The 15778-nt window shown below is 38.8% G+C and overlaps 1 protein-coding gene across 1 annotated transcript in view; it reads left to right on the top strand.

Annotated features, from left to right (window-relative positions):
* Lrriq3 (leucine rich repeats and IQ motif containing 3) overlaps positions 1-12019 on the top strand; it is a 93826-nt gene extending 81807 nt beyond the window's left edge. The window contains exons 6-7 of the mRNA XM_052178471.1: positions 5386-6112; positions 11842-12019. Of these exons, the coding sequence (XP_052034431.1) occupies positions 5386-6112; positions 11842-12019 (905 nt within the window). The remainder of the gene's footprint in view (positions 1-5385; positions 6113-11841) is intronic.
* Positions 12020-15778: the final 3759 nt, after the last annotated feature.

Genomic DNA, 15778 nt, shown 5'->3' with positions numbered 1-15778 from the left:
GAGGGCTAATATCCAATATATACAAAGAACTCAAAAAGTTAGACCCCAGAAAACCAAATAACCCTATTAAAAATGGGGTACAGAGTTAAAGAATTTTCACCTTAAGAACTTCAGATGGCTGAGAAGTATCTTAAAAAATGCTCAACTTCATTAGTCATTAGGGAAATGCAAATCAAAACAACCCTGAGATTTCACATTACACCAGTCAGAATGACTAAGATTAAAAACTCAGGAGACAGCAGGTGTTGGCGAGGATGTGGAGAAAGAGGAACACTTCTCCACTGCTGGTGGGGTTGCAAATTGGTACAACCACTCTGGAAATCAGTCTGTCAGTTCCTCAGAAAGCTGGGCATGTCCATTCCGAAAATACTGCTATACCACTTCTGGGCATATACCCAGAGGATTCCCCAGCATATAATAAGGATATATGCTCCACTATGTTCATAGCAGCCCTATTTATAATAGCCAGAAGCTGGAAAGAACCCAGTTATCCCTCAACAGAAGAATGGATGCAAAAAAATGTGGTATATATACACAACGGAGTACTATTCAGCCATTAGAAACAATGAATTCATGAAATTCCTAGGCAAATGGATGGAGCTGGAGAACATCATACTAAGTGAGGTAACCCAGTCTCAGAAGATCAATTATGGTTTGCACTCACTAATAAGTGGTTATTAACCTAGAAAACTGGAATACCCAAAACATAATCCACACATCAAATGAGGTACAAGAAGAACGGAGGAGTGGCCCCTTGTTCTGGAAAGACTCAGTGTAGCAGTATAGGGCAAAACCTGAACTGGGAAGTGGGAAGGGGTGGATGGGAAAAAAGGGGGAGGGAAGGGAGTTTATGGGACTTTCAGGAGTGGGGGGGCCAGAAAAGGGGAAATCATTTGACATGTAAATAAAAAATATATCAAATAAAAAAAAGAACAAAAATAACTGCATGATATTGGTACAGTGACAGGCAGGTAGATCAATGGAATAGAACTGAAGACCCAGAAATGAACCCACACACCTATGGTTACTTGATCTTTGATAAAGGAGCTACAACCATCCAGTGGAAAAAAGATAACCTTTACCAAAAAATGGTGCTGGTTCAAATGGAGGTCAACATGCAGAAGAATACAAATTGATCCATTCTTATCTCCTTGTACTAAGCTCAAGTCCTAGTGGATCAAGGACCTCCACATAAAACCAGACACACTGAAATTAATAGAAAAGAAACTGGGGAAGACCCTTGAGCACATGGGCACAGGGGAAAATTTCCTGAACAGAACACCAATAGCTTATGCTCTAAAATCAAGAATTGACAAATGAGACTTCATAAAATTACAAAGTTTCTGTATTGGAAAGGACACTGTCAATTGGTCAAAACCACAACCAATAAATTGGAAAAAGATCTTCACTAACCCTACATCCGACAGAGGGCTAATATCCAATATGTACAAAGAACCCAAGAAGGTAGACTCCAGGGAGCCAAATAACCCTATTAAAAAATGGGGTACAGAGCTAAACAAAGAATTTTCACCTGAAGAATTTCGAATGGCTGAGACGTGCCTTAAGAAATGTTCAACATTAATCATTAGGGAAATGCAATCAAAACAACCCTGAGATTTCACCTCACACCAGTCAGAATGACTAAGATCAAAAACTCAGGAGACAGCAGGTGTTGTCGAGGATGTGGAGAAAGAGGAACATTCCTCCACTGCTGGTGGGATTGCAAGCTGGTACTACCACTCTGGAAATCAGTCTGGCGGTTCCTCAGGAAACTGGGCATGACATTTCTGGAAGACCCTGTTAGACCACTCCTGGGAATATACCCAGAGGATTCTCTGGCATGCAATAAAGATACATGCTCCACTATGTTCATAGCAGCCTTATTTATAATAACCAGAAGCTGGAAAGAACCCAGATGTCCCTCAATTGCAGAATGGATACAAAAAATGTGGTATATTTACACAATAGAATACTACTCAGCAATTAAAAACAATGAATTCATGAAATTTTAGGCAAATGGTTTGAACTGGAAAATATCATCCTAAGTGAGGTAGCCCAATTACAAAATAACCCACATGGTATGCACTCACTGATACATGGATATTAGCCCAGAAGCTCGGAATACCCAAGAAACAATTCACATATCAAATGATGCCCAGGAAAAAGGAAGGAGAGGCCTCTGGTCCTGGAAAGGCTCAATGCAGCAGTGTAGTGGAATACCAGGTTGGGGAAATGTGATGGGTTTGATTGGGCAACAGAGGGAGGGAAGAGGGCTTATGGGACTTTTGTGGAGGGGGAGCAAGGAAAGGAGAAATCATTTGAAATGTAAATAAAGAATATATCTGATAAAAATATTAAAGAGTATATAAAGGAAATAATATTTACACATTGCATATAGGATAAAGGATGATATATAAAATTCATAAGAATCTTATACAACTCAATGACAGAAAACAACCCAATAAAAATTGGAATGAAGCCATGCATATTTTCACATCAGAAGCAAGAAGTCAAAAGATTCACATGAATAGGTATAAAAGAATTAGTTAAGTAAGTTATACATTGTTGTATCCAAGCACAGAAACCAGTGAATTAACACACATTCCTAGACCTCATAGTGGTAGCAGTAGGATTTGGACCTGGTCAGACTGACTCCATGTTCAAGGCTTTAAGTAGTTCAAGTGACTTTAATCTTGAGAATCAAATCTGTCTCTCCATTTGTCTACTCTTCCTTCCAATAGGTATAACTGCTGAGCAGTGTTGGAATGAAGCAATATTCTGAGATGATTTATGTGTAAAGTACTAGGGTAGAGTTAAAATCAAAGAAGACGTACCCGCTAAGGGACTCCTATATCTGCTTTATTACGAGTCTTTGGACATTAGTAGCATGTGATCAACTACATGATGAAGAAGCTATCATAATATATTTCAAAATAGTTTTATTTACATTCCAAATGTTGCCCCCTTCCTGGTCCCCCCTCTAAGAGTTCTTCAGCCCATCCTCCTTCCCCTTTGCCTCTGAGAGGGTGCTCCCCCTACCCCCACTACCTCTCACCCATCCACCTACCCATCCCCACCTCACTCCCCCGCTACAAGATTTTAAGGAGCAATCTTGCTTATTGATTATAGAGAAATGCTGTATGAAAGAGCATTTAAGAATGAAACTAATCTGGACAATAGAGGAAACAGCATTCTGCACAAAACATAAATGTACCCCCAAGAGTCTGGTGATGGGTGAATATGGTCTTTGTATAAATAGTGAGACCTCTTTATACTGCAGCTTCTTTCCCTGCAGCTAAAATGTTAGCACCATTCTTCATCCTGCCAATGAGGAAACACTTAAGGTTGTTTTCTTTTGTAGAAAAGGTATGAAAAAAACCCAGAGTTTTTCTAAGGAATGTAAATGGATAATTGTGAGTGGGCCCCGGAGCAAATGCTTTGTTGGTTCAGAGGGGTCCCAGGAACAGAAGAACTACTGTGTGTGTGTGCAGAGGGGTCCCAGGTACAGAAGAACTACTGTGTGTGTGCAGAGGGGTCCCAGATACAGAAGAACTACTGTGTGTGTGTGTGCAGAGGGGTCCCAGATACAGAAGAACTACTCTGTGTGTGTTCAGAGGGGTCCCAGGAACAGAAGAACTACTGTGTGTGTGTGCAGAGGGGTCCCAGATACAGAAGAACTACTGTGTGTGTGCAGAGGGGTCCCAGGTACAGAAGAACTACTGTGTGTGTGCAGAGGAGTCCCAGATACAGAAGAACTACTGTGTGTGTGCAGAGGAGTCCCAGGTACAGAAGAACTACTGTGTGTGTACAGAGGGGTCCCAGGAACAGAAGAACTGCTGGGCTACTCAAGTAGACAGTGGTTGGTGGCTCTACCATCACCAGCAGGGTTTCCACTATCTAGCTTTGGCCATTTTTCATATTTATCTTTGGATCCTTTGGGTTTGTATTCTCAAGTATTGCATTTTAATTTTTGTGCTTAATTTATTATTTAATAGTATACACAGCTTGATCACATCATGAGGATACTCTCTGGGCCTTTAGTTAAAATTATTTTTCTATATTCCTGTCACCTGCAGGTGTCATCCTCATATAGGGGTGATTTTAAAAATTACTAAATAGACTCACAGAGCTGCATTCTCAAGCAGAGGAGGCAGTCTCACACAGGAACCCTTTTCTTTCCTGAGATTTGTAAGTGTATTTTATGTCTATGTGTTGTTGTTCATCAATTGGTTTATAAAGGGTATATATGGGAACAAAGGATATTACCACTGTATTTGTCAGACTTGTTGTCCTAATAAGTAGCCCAGGAATGGATATGGTATCAAGCATGATTCCCATTTATTTCTGGCTTCATCATAGTCCCAACTGGACAGCTTTACTGTGTGATTAGTATGGCAGCTGCTGGTTCAATTACCAGAGACACTTTCGTCCCATAGCTCCACCGTGAGCTGGGATGTTTTATCCTCATGTCTATAAAGAGGTCAGAGGCAAATGAGAAGACAACCAAGGAGACATGTTCTTTAAAAGTTTTGGCTAAGATGAGAGAGTGTACTTTTGTTCAGTACTGAGATTCAGCTTATCCTGACATGCAGTGGCAAGGAGACTGAATCTTGTGTCTTTTTAAAAGAGAGGACAAACACTTTGATGTCATCTACAAGATTTCACTATAGTTAGAAACACAATGTAACTAATTGCAGCACTATTGGAAAACACAGAATAATGTTGTCATGTTTGCTATAAAGCTTCCAGCCCAAGATCCTTCAACTAACAAACTTAGCAAGTGCACAAAACTAACAACCAATCAGGACAATGATTGTAAAAAAAATATGTCACAGCCAATCCCAACAATAGAGCTCTGACCATTCCAGACCATCTCCAAACTGGCAAATGATAAACTACAATGAATCCACCTGCACACGGCATAGAACAGATCTCTCTGGGTACCCATTGATGACAGGTGCTGTCTGACTCTGCCTGAACCTGTTTGCTCATGGTTTTCTTTTTAGCAAACTGTATATACATTTCTGTGTGTAAGTGTATAAAAATGTCTAACTCCATAAAACATACCACTGAGTATATAACATTATGTCTCACGTACATGAAACCATGTCTGAGACCATCTTCTTAGTAATAAGTACCACATGTAAGACAGAGTGGAAATACTGAGGCTGTGCAAGTCAAGTTCCCATGAAAAGTGATACAAGGAAGAACGAATTCTATGAGGTACATTCATATGGAACAAAGCTGTAATGGTGGTTTTCTTTCCCCATATCAGAATTTGGAACTTGGAGAAATGTGCTTGAAGTGATTTAATGTAGCTTCCAGTGTATTTGAAGTGAAAATAAGCTCAGTTCTTATGCTGTCTGTCTGTCTCCCCTTCTATAGGTCAGAAGGAAATGAAAGCTGAATCTGAGGATGAGGAAGTAGACACCAAGTTTAGGATATCTGCAGTGAAGATCCCTCTATATTCCTCCCGTTCACTCAAGTATGGGGACATGCTGAAGGAGATGAAATGGGACTATTTTCCAGAATATCTGCAGCCATTTCCTGCCACTCGTCAAAAGCCACCAGTTAAAAGAGAGTCTCATCGGCAGCTAAGGGAAAGGAGAGAGTTTCTAGCCACGCAGAGGGCTGGCATGAAGCTCCACATGTTTGATGATATTGATCAATATTATGCAGAACAAAAGCAGCAAGAGGAAGAAGCAAGAAAATTCGCAGCCATGGTTGCAGCACAAGTTGACCAGGAAAAAGCTAGGCTCAACATTAGAGAAAATTTAAGGAAGAAAATTTCTATGGCAAGAAAACTAATGGAAAAGGACAATGAGACAGTCCAGAAAGGCTTACAGAGAATCTGGAGGGAGAGACTCGCCTACCTGGAAAAAGTTAGAGAGCGGAAATCTATGTTTCTAGCCGAAAAAAAAATTAATGCTGCAGACCAGTCTTTAGTTCTTTCCCTCAACAATGAGAGGTCAGTTCTGCTGAAAGGAATCGTTCAAGTTGATAAACTGAAGAGAAACTTGTCTGAAACAAAAGCAAAGCACTTAGATGTTACTGAAAAATGGGAAAACCAAAAATATAAGCAGAATTTGTTGATGGAAATGAAGAAACTAAGGTAAGTTCATGGCTTAGGCATAGCAAGCCTTCAGTCTACTGTGACTTACAAAGCCAATGCTGAGCTGTGTCAAGATGTATTCTTCTATAGCTTTATATTCTGGAAAACACAAGCAAACTAAAGGGTGACAATTACAAAGATTGGGAATGAAAAGAACTGTTTCGTCTCCTAGCATCACTGATGAAAACCTACTGAGTTCTAGTTGCACAGACAGTCACTGATGTCTCACCTCTGGCCAGTGCTAGTAACACATTCCAGATTCCTCTTTTCATCCCTTTGTATTTCTAAAGAAAATCTGAACTAGAGCCATCTTTGCTATCCCTGTGCCTCTTCTAATTTAAAGTGGCATAGTCTCAAAGTTCACATGATCCCTCTCACTCAGTCCTCTATTTCTACTCTTCAGCCTTTTCTGAACTCATTCCCATGTACCATCCTGTAAATCTTAACTAATTCTGTTCATTTGTTTGAGACAAGGCCATAAGGCTGTCTTCAGGTTCTGTGTAGAAGAGAGTGACCTTGAACTTCTAAGCCTCCTGCCTCCATCTAAAGAGGGCTGGGATTTCAGTTCTGTGTCACCATGCCAAGTTCATGTGGTGCCAGGGATTGAAGCCAGAACTTCATCCATGCACTCTGTCTACAGAAGAACATCATTTCCCTGTCACAGCTCTGCCTGTATCATTCTGACTGAAGTGGGTACCTTCCATTGTTCACAGAGTATTTGACCTCTCAATGATGTTTCAGGCAATGTGTTTTGTTTTAGTCTAGCGTCCTCTTACATTAAGTGTTCCAGTGTAGTTCTAACCTCTTGCCAGAACAGCAGGATTTCTTATAGAGAGCAAATGGCTCTCCATTTCATACCCAACTTTGTATTTACTTATCCTTCTGACTTTACTCATATTTCATTTTTCAGTAATATGCACTCTGCTATGGCATGACATGTCTACAATTTGAAGAAGGCTATATAAGCATAATGATCTGTATTATGGGGAGAATCTCAGTACTGTATGATATACATTGAGTGAGAAACTTCTATCAGTATATTCATGAAAATGGCATGTATATGACCATTTCCTCTGTGTAGCTACCTTTTGTTGGTACACTCTCCATTTATGATGCAAAGAATACAGATAGTGGGGAAAATCATATGTTATCTACCCCTTAGTAACTAACTCCAAAGGTATTTTCACTTTTTAACCATTGAAGTTTTTCAATTTCATAGTTTTTATTATTTTAAAATGTAATTTCTTTTCATACAACATATTTTGATTATGTTATTTCTTCCAGCTTCTTCTCAAACCTTGCCACCTCCCTCCCTCCCTCCCTCCCTCCATCCCTCTCTCTCTCTCTCTCTCTCTCTCTCTCTCTCCCCCCTCTCTCTTTCTCACACACACACACACACACACACACACACACACACACACACACACACACACACAAACAAAACAAAAGAGCAATACGACAAAAGAAAATGCGCAAGCCAAATGAAACGAAGGTCCATAGTTGGGAGCAATGCTGAAGCACTGAGCTCTCAGCGGACATTTCACATTCATGTTGCAGTGTCCATTGTGGTCTTTGTATCCTGACTTATAAAGCTTTTCTCCAAACAGCATCTTGTATATTCATATCCTCCAAGTTGATATAGACAGCTACTCTGTATTCAAGAAAAGAACATGTTATGGCTCCAAGCACATTTTACATTAATAACAAACTAATAACTTACCCTCACATATGCATGAAGGACCTCTATTCCCTAGAGACTGCTCTGTTTCTGAGCAGTTAATCTTTTCATATTTATTTTTTATTCGATAATTTTTTATTTACATTTCAAATGATTTTCCCCTTTCTGGCATCTTTTCATATTTATTTGTGGCCAAAATCTATAAACTATTTTGTAATTTGTTTATTTTTGATTTTTGAGATAGGGTTTCTCTGTATAGCCCTGGCTGCCCTTCAGAAATCTGCCTGTCTCTCCTTCCCAAGTGCTGGGGTTAAAGGTGTGCACCACCACTGCCCAGAATCTTGTCTATCAACTCTTTTATTCCTTTGCCTTCACCACATGCATGTTTAAACTCTGTGATGACACTCATCTGCCTCATGTCTACCTTGTGCATTTGCTGTCTACTGTAGGATCTGTGTTCCCCAGATTGTTCTCTGTCTAGTATCCCTCTAGTCCTTCTCTCTGCTGTCTTCACAAAGCCAACTGTCCTTTACTGCCAATTCCTGCCTATAGGTGTTTCAGCCAACTCCATCACCTAATTTGTCAGCTAGATGACATCACCCTGTGGCTTTTATAAACCCAACCTTATTGGTCCCTCAGTTGTTCACTCTTTCTCCTACAACCTAGAAGAGCAGCTTCAAGCCTTCACCAAATATAAAGCTTCAGATACAAGTATCACTGTATTTGCAAGTTCCCATATTGTATTTACTAAAGGGATAATAGCCCTATAGATCAAATTCCTTTTCACCACCATATCCGTATACGTAAAATTATAGGTGGCATAGATTAGTTTTATATTCCGTGTCTGCCCCTTAAGGGTAAAAGTCTACTTTTCTTGCTTAAATTCAGTGTAAGTTCCTACTATGAATGTTCTTGGTATAGAAAATTGGGATGAAATGGGTATCTTAGTTTGAAAAAAATTGGAAGTGTAATAATATCTTCAAATTTCTTGAACATGGTACATTTCCCATTAGTTTCAGCCTTATTTCATATCAGCAACATTATATTTGATGAAGGAAATTTTGTTACACTCATTGAACCTAGAAGATGGTGACTGAGCTCTAGTCCTCAGAGAGGTGGCAATGCTGAGTGGCTATGCTGCTGTACATGCTGGTGGAGAGGACTCTCACCTGTGTGTGAGAGTATTATTAGTTAGTTAATCCACTTTAAAGGGGATATCCTGGGTTATCCAAATGGGCCTAAGTAATTACTTTGGCTTTTCTGTACAGAGACATCATTTTAGTTATAGATATGCTGTAGCATTTCTTAAATATCCATAACTGTTGGTTTTACTTTTATGATCAGTAGAATTTACTTTCTTTCCCAACTGTTGGATGCTGACATGTCCAAGTACTTTGACTCACATGTATCGATCATTCATTGATTCTTTTAAATAGTTATTTGTTTGTCCATAGCTAGTGATCTTTACCTTTCACATAATAATTTCAGTATAATACTTTTAACATTTACTTCGCTTTACTTTGTATGTTTAAAGTATGCTTTGTTTTGATTTCTACTCAGCTGCATGAGCATCTATGTGCATTATCTGTGTTCCAAATTGAGAACTGACATGGGAATGTCTGGTTTCTTTAACAAGTCAGTTATGTCACATGATGTCTTTTTTGAAGCTGTCTTATGAGAGGGCATGTGATATTTTGCTGAAAACAGACGCTTGCAAGGGCAAGTAATAGAAAGAGCATAGGTAGAACCCAACAAACAGTGGAGGGTCTTGCGTTACTGTGCTGTAGAACATAAGTAGAAGCCCACCAACAGTGGAGGAGGGTCTCGTGTTACTGTGCTGTAGAACATAAGTAGAAGCCCACCAACAGTGGAGGAGGGTCTCGTGTTACTGTGCTGTAGAACATAAGTAGAAGCCCACCAACAGTGGAGGAGGGTCTCGTGTTACTGTGCTGTAGAACATAAGTAGAAGCCCACAAACAGTGGAGGAGGGTCTCATGTTACTGTGAGTACAGTGCTTCTCTTCTTTGCTCATCTTTGCTGCTCTTGCTTTTTTCTTGGTCTTTGCTTATCTTTTTTTTTGGGGGGGGATGGTTTTTTTTCGAGACAGGGTTTCTCTGTGTAGCCCTGGATGTCCTGAGACTCACTCTGTAGACCAGGCTGGCCTCAAAGTCAGAAATTCGCCTGCCTCTGCCTCTCAAGTGCTGGGATTAAAGGCGTGCGCCACCACCACCTGGCTGCTCTTTGCTAATCTTCACTTTGTAGAGAGAAATGTGCCAAAGAACCAGTGGTATTCCCGCTGTTTCTGGCCACTTCTGCTAACTCGTGCTGATATGGTAGAGCCTTGCCCTTTCTGTTGGTCGGAGCAGCCACTACTGACTTGTTTGCTATTGTACTGGACTGCTGGTATCCTGACAGCAAAGAGTGCAATTGCTCCAAAGAATTACTACTAAACAGGTCCACAGCCCACTTTTCCATTAACCATTTTTCTCCCGTAACCTGGTAGGTAGGCTAGAAGGGAGGTTGAAACATATAAGAACCTCAAATAAGTTTTGAAAATTCTAAGCCTACAGAGAACAGAGTAGCTGATGTCAGCTGAGTGATTGTCCAGTGATAGGCACATTGTTGTGTTTTGTATTGTCTTTTTTTGTTTTTGATTTTTCTTTTCTTTTTCTTTTTCTTTTCATTTTCTTTTTATTTTTTCTTTTCTTTTCTTTTCTTTTTTTTGTTTTTTGTTTGTTTGTTTGTTTGTTTGTTTGTTTTTTTGAGACAGGGTTTCCCTATGTAGCCCCTAGCTGTCCTGGTACTCACTCTGCAGACCAGGCTGACCTTGAACTCAGAAATCCGCCTGCCTCTGCCTCCCATGTGCTAGAATTAAAGGCGTGCACCACCACTGCCCGGCTGAATGAGTGTTTTCAAAGAGAACTGTAACCTCTCTCCATCTGTTAGTATTTCTTATGCTTTCTGTTAACTATTGAGTAAAGGGACTCACTAAAGGTCAGGAATTTACAATGTGTAACTCATTTTGTGTTTTACTCAATGAACCCTATGAGTTAGACTATCCAGTCCTGAAAGATGAGAAAATGAGAGAATTTTAAAAATGTATCCTAAATCTAGCTATTAAGTTGAAAGCTTATAACTCAACATCCATATTCACCCTCTGAGTCAAGATTTCTGATGAGACATATGTAGAAATGTATTACTCCATGAACCAAACTGGGGAATTTCACCAAAATTGAGCTGAGCAGAAAAAGAGTAATGTCACTTCTCAGAGCATATGTTGATGTACTTATTGCTCTTCCTGCCTCAGTTTTAACCATTCATGCTCTTTGAAATGGTTCAGACAAAATGGCCTAATTCTTTGCCTTGAAACTGTATATATATTTAAAGCCTATGGGTTATTTCATGTTTGAAAATTCGTTGTTGTCTCTCTCCTTATGTTATTGGATTCAGTATTAACATTCACTTCGTATCTTATTTTGTCTTGTTCCATAATGGGTTTCTTGTTTTAGTCAAGCATTTGATGCAACTGTTCAGTGCATCTTTCTCTTATGCCTGTGTACTTTCATTGATGTATCCTTCTATTTTTGTTCTAGTTTGAAGTATGTGGAAATACTGTCATGTTTTAACAATGAGTGAATGAATGAATAAATGGGTATGAATGAATAACTTTTCTTGTTATGACATTTTCTAGGGTAATCTAACCTAGATCTCTCTAATTTAGAATATGTATTCCTCTGGTGGAATTGCTGTAACAAGAAGCCATTGGCTGAGAAGCCCAAGTAGATGGGACTTATTTTATTTTGAGTTCCAAGAAGTCTGACATGGAAGCAGAATTGTGAGAGGAATCTCAGATTTTTGCAATGAAAATCTCATAAATATTAGCACGATATGCATTGACTATTATTTAACAATGTAGTAATATTATATGACCTAAGCTCTGTCCTTCTGCTTATGAATGTTTGACAAACATCCAGTTTCATCTATATGTCCCAGTTTGTATGTGTTTTGTAAACTAAAATTATAGCATTTGACTTTTCTTTTTGCCTCATAGGGCGGAAGAAATACATAAAAGGCACTGTGAAGAGAAATTTGTTATTGATACACTCATCTTACAAAAAACCTGTGAAAGACTTGAGGAGGCTAAAGCAAAAGTTGAATTTATTAAGACATATTATACCTCTAAGTCTCACAAAAAGCATAATAATGAGCCAATGCCAGATCACATCTGATGAGAGTTGTGAATTATGATCAATATTTTTACTTAAAGGATCTTGAGATCATTCTTGGAAGACGTGCTCTACACAAGACAGATCTAGGGATAGCCGTGTTCAGGATTAGAGAGAAGACATCCACAAGTGTTTCTGGTAGTGACTACAATGCAAATTCTGTTGACTTTGTATTCATGAATGGTCACTACTATCTATGTGCCCAAGAGGGAATCAAAGCTGTATGACTTCTTCATACAAAACTCTTCCAAAGACTGCAGATTTTCATCGCACTAACAATAACAAGTTGTAAAGCTACTTTTAATATTCTCTGGTATTTTTTTACCTTATTGCCAAATTTTATTAAAATATTCTATGGAGTAAAATCTTTAATTACCATATTCCATATGTTGCAATATATTTCCTATTTACTTATTAAAACAATTTTTAAATTTTTTAAAATTTCAAAATAAAAGTTTCACCAGTGTATCAACTGCTTATAGTAATAAAAATTAAAAGATATATTATGGAAATTGAACATTTACCATCATCCTTGAAGACACTAAAATGTTTACTTTTGATGTGTCTCTACTTTTAGCAGAGATATGAGCATGGGAAAGAGAGAAAAGAATCATAAGGAAAATGTGTGCAACTATATCACAGCAATCACAAACTATAGAGAGATGGCATTTAAGTGATCCACATTAGTGGTAGAAAAGTTGAAAAATAGGAACCATTAAAAATGTAAAAATCTCTTGTTTAATATCCTTTCATCATCTAGGACAATAAAACTCAGTGACATCATTGGTTGGGGTACTATTCAAATCTCTCTTTAATTTTTAGCAGTTATACACATAGATTTTAAAAGTAGTAATATTTCAGAAGCTCTCTGATTTTATCAGTCTATTATTGTATAAAAATGAAGTGTTTTACAAAAGCAATTCTTCATGTGTGCTTCAGTGCTGGACTGATATCAAATGTGAGTATTGCTTTCACAAAATGCTATTTAAGTCTACAAAATGAGTTCCACAATCCTGCTAATTAACAGATGAGTAACAAGCCATTCATTTGGTATTTTTAATCATTCTGTAGAGAGCCCACTACAGGAAGCCAACAGAACAGTCTTCCACAGCAACTGAGTAAAGGAGCAAATGTCTGTTACTCCTGTTTTCTATTCACTTTTGAAAGTTATATGTCTATGTTATATATTTAACAAAATAGTAATCTATATCAGTTAGTGTTATTTTAAGATTTAGATGTGGAACCAAGCAGCATGGTATTTTGACAAATTAAGCCTTTCCTGAATGTCAGTCCACAGAAGTGGGAGTGAGTAGGCTTCTCTCCTCACAGAAGCATTTGCTAAGTCTGCCAGCACCATTTGACACACATCAGCAAAGACAGAAATGCTCATTCATGTGATGTATTAAGAACAACTTATCCATTTGGTATTGACATTGACTATGTATTTTTCTCTTCTCCCACTCTATATTTTACAGTTTTTATCTCATAACATACAGCCAACACATTCTTGACCATTTCTACTCAACTCTGAGCTAACAGGCAGAGAACATTCTACTCTCTAGACCTTCAGTGCTTCATACTAATGCAGACAAATCACACACACCCATACCCACACCCACACCCCCACACACCATAGGTTGTTTTTCTGTATGTATATGCTCTCATTGTGTGCTGTCTTAAGCTGATCTCATTGTTCCTCACTGTTCGCATTTTGAAGAATCTCAAATCTGTGTCCTATGTCATATCTCTAGTACTGATAGCTCTTATATTTCCAAAACATGATGTCCTTCATTTAAGGCCTGAAAATATTTTAAAGTGCATATTAAGAATAAAGTCCTTTGGGATTCACACCATTCCTCCTTCCTCCCACACTGTGAGCCTCCAGTACTTCCCAGCATCATACCCATGTGAGGTTTTATGTAGCCTCCCATACCACAAGCCTAGAGGATAACTGACTTCTATTTCTAATTCCTAAATTTTTTATCTTATCAGTTCTGCCATCCAAACATCACTATAATAGACTGGCTAGTTTTTATCCATTGCTGTTTCCTTTTTCTGGAGTTTCCATTCCAGCCTCCCTTGTAATGACTGAAGCCCACATTTAAGTTGTAAGTGATATGTTCTCTCCAGTGTGTCTGTGGATCTTCCAAGATCTTTTTCTGTATTTGACCAGTGGTTAAGACAAGTCAAAGGTCACTGAGTCATTACATGGAAAATATCTAGTCTTCTGGTTGTCTTAGTCAGGTTTTCTATTCCTGCACAAACATCAAGACCAAGAAGCAAGTTGGGGAGGGAAGGGTTTATTCAGCTTACACTTCCACATTGCTGTTGATCACTAAAGGAAATCAGGACTGGAGCTCAAGCAGGTCAGGAAGCAGGATCTGATGCAGAGACCATGGAGGGATGTTCCTTATTGGCTTGCTTCCCCTGGCTTGTTCAGCCTGCTCTCTTATAGAACCCAAGACTATCAGCCCAGAGATGATACCACCAATACAAGGGGCCCTCACCACTTGATCACTAATTGTGAAAATGCCCCACAGCGGATCTCATCCCCAACTAAAGCTCCTTTCTCTGTGATAGCTCCAGCCTGTGTCAAGTTGACACAAAACCAGCCAGTGGACTTGTTTTGCTTGGAGTGTATTATACTAAGTGCCACCTGTTAATTACATTTGGGAGGCAGTTAACAAGTATTTTTAAAATTCTTCTCTCATACAATACATCCTGATCTCAATTTATCCACCTTCTAATTCCCCTATACACACCCCCATCTCCCCTAGATATACTGTTTATCCATTTTTATGTATAAAACAACAGGTTTCCCAGTGATAACAACCAAATACAGCATCACAAAATGCAGTAAGACCAAGACCAGGCACAAGGAAAGATTAGGTAACACAGTAGGAGGGAAGAGGTCAGAAGTGCAGGCAAAAGAGTCAGAGGTAACAATTGAAATCCAAATAAAGAAAATATCTAATTAAAAAAAAAAGAATCCCTGATTTTAGTGGGATTGCTTCAAGTTTCTCTCCATTTAGTTTGATGTTGGCTACCGGTTTGCTGATTATTGCTTTTACTAGGTTTAGATATGGGCCTTGGATTCCTGTCCTTTCCAAGACTTTTAGCATGAAAGGATGCTGAATTTTGTCAAATGCTTTTTCAGCATCTAATGAAATGATCATGTGTTTTTTTTTCTTTGAGTTTGTTTATGTAGTGGGTAGCATTTATGGATTTCCTTATATTGAACCATCCCTGCATCCCTGGGATGAAGCCTACTTGATCATGGTGGATGATCGTTTTGATGTGTTCTTGGATTCGGTGGGCAAGAATTTCATTTAGTATTTTTGCATCGATGTTTATAAGGGAAATTGGCCTGAAATTCTCTTTCTTAGTTGGATCTTTGTGTCCTTCAACGGAGGAATGGATACAAACAATGTGGTATATTTACACAATGGAGTACTATTCAGCCATTAGAAACAATGAATTCATGAACTTCTTAGACAAATGGATGGAGCTGGAGAACATCATACTAAGTGAGGTAACCCAGTCTCAAAAGATCAATCATGGTATGCACTCACTGATAAGTGGATATTAGCCTAGAAACTTTGAATACGCAGGACATAATCCACAAATTAAATGATGTCCAAAAAGAATGGAGGAGTGGCCCCTGGTTCTGGAAAGACTCAGTGCAAGAGTATAGGGGAATTCCAGAACAAGGAAATGGGAAGGGGTGGATGGAAGAACAGGGGGAGGGAAGAGGGCTTATGG

This window comes from Apodemus sylvaticus, chromosome 4, assembly GCF_947179515.1.
Source record: "Apodemus sylvaticus chromosome 4, mApoSyl1.1, whole genome shotgun sequence".
Classification (NCBI taxonomy): Eukaryota; Metazoa; Chordata; class Mammalia; order Rodentia; family Muridae; genus Apodemus; species Apodemus sylvaticus.
Note: the sequence above shows the minus strand (reverse complement) of the source record. Positions and strands in the feature narration are given on the sequence as shown.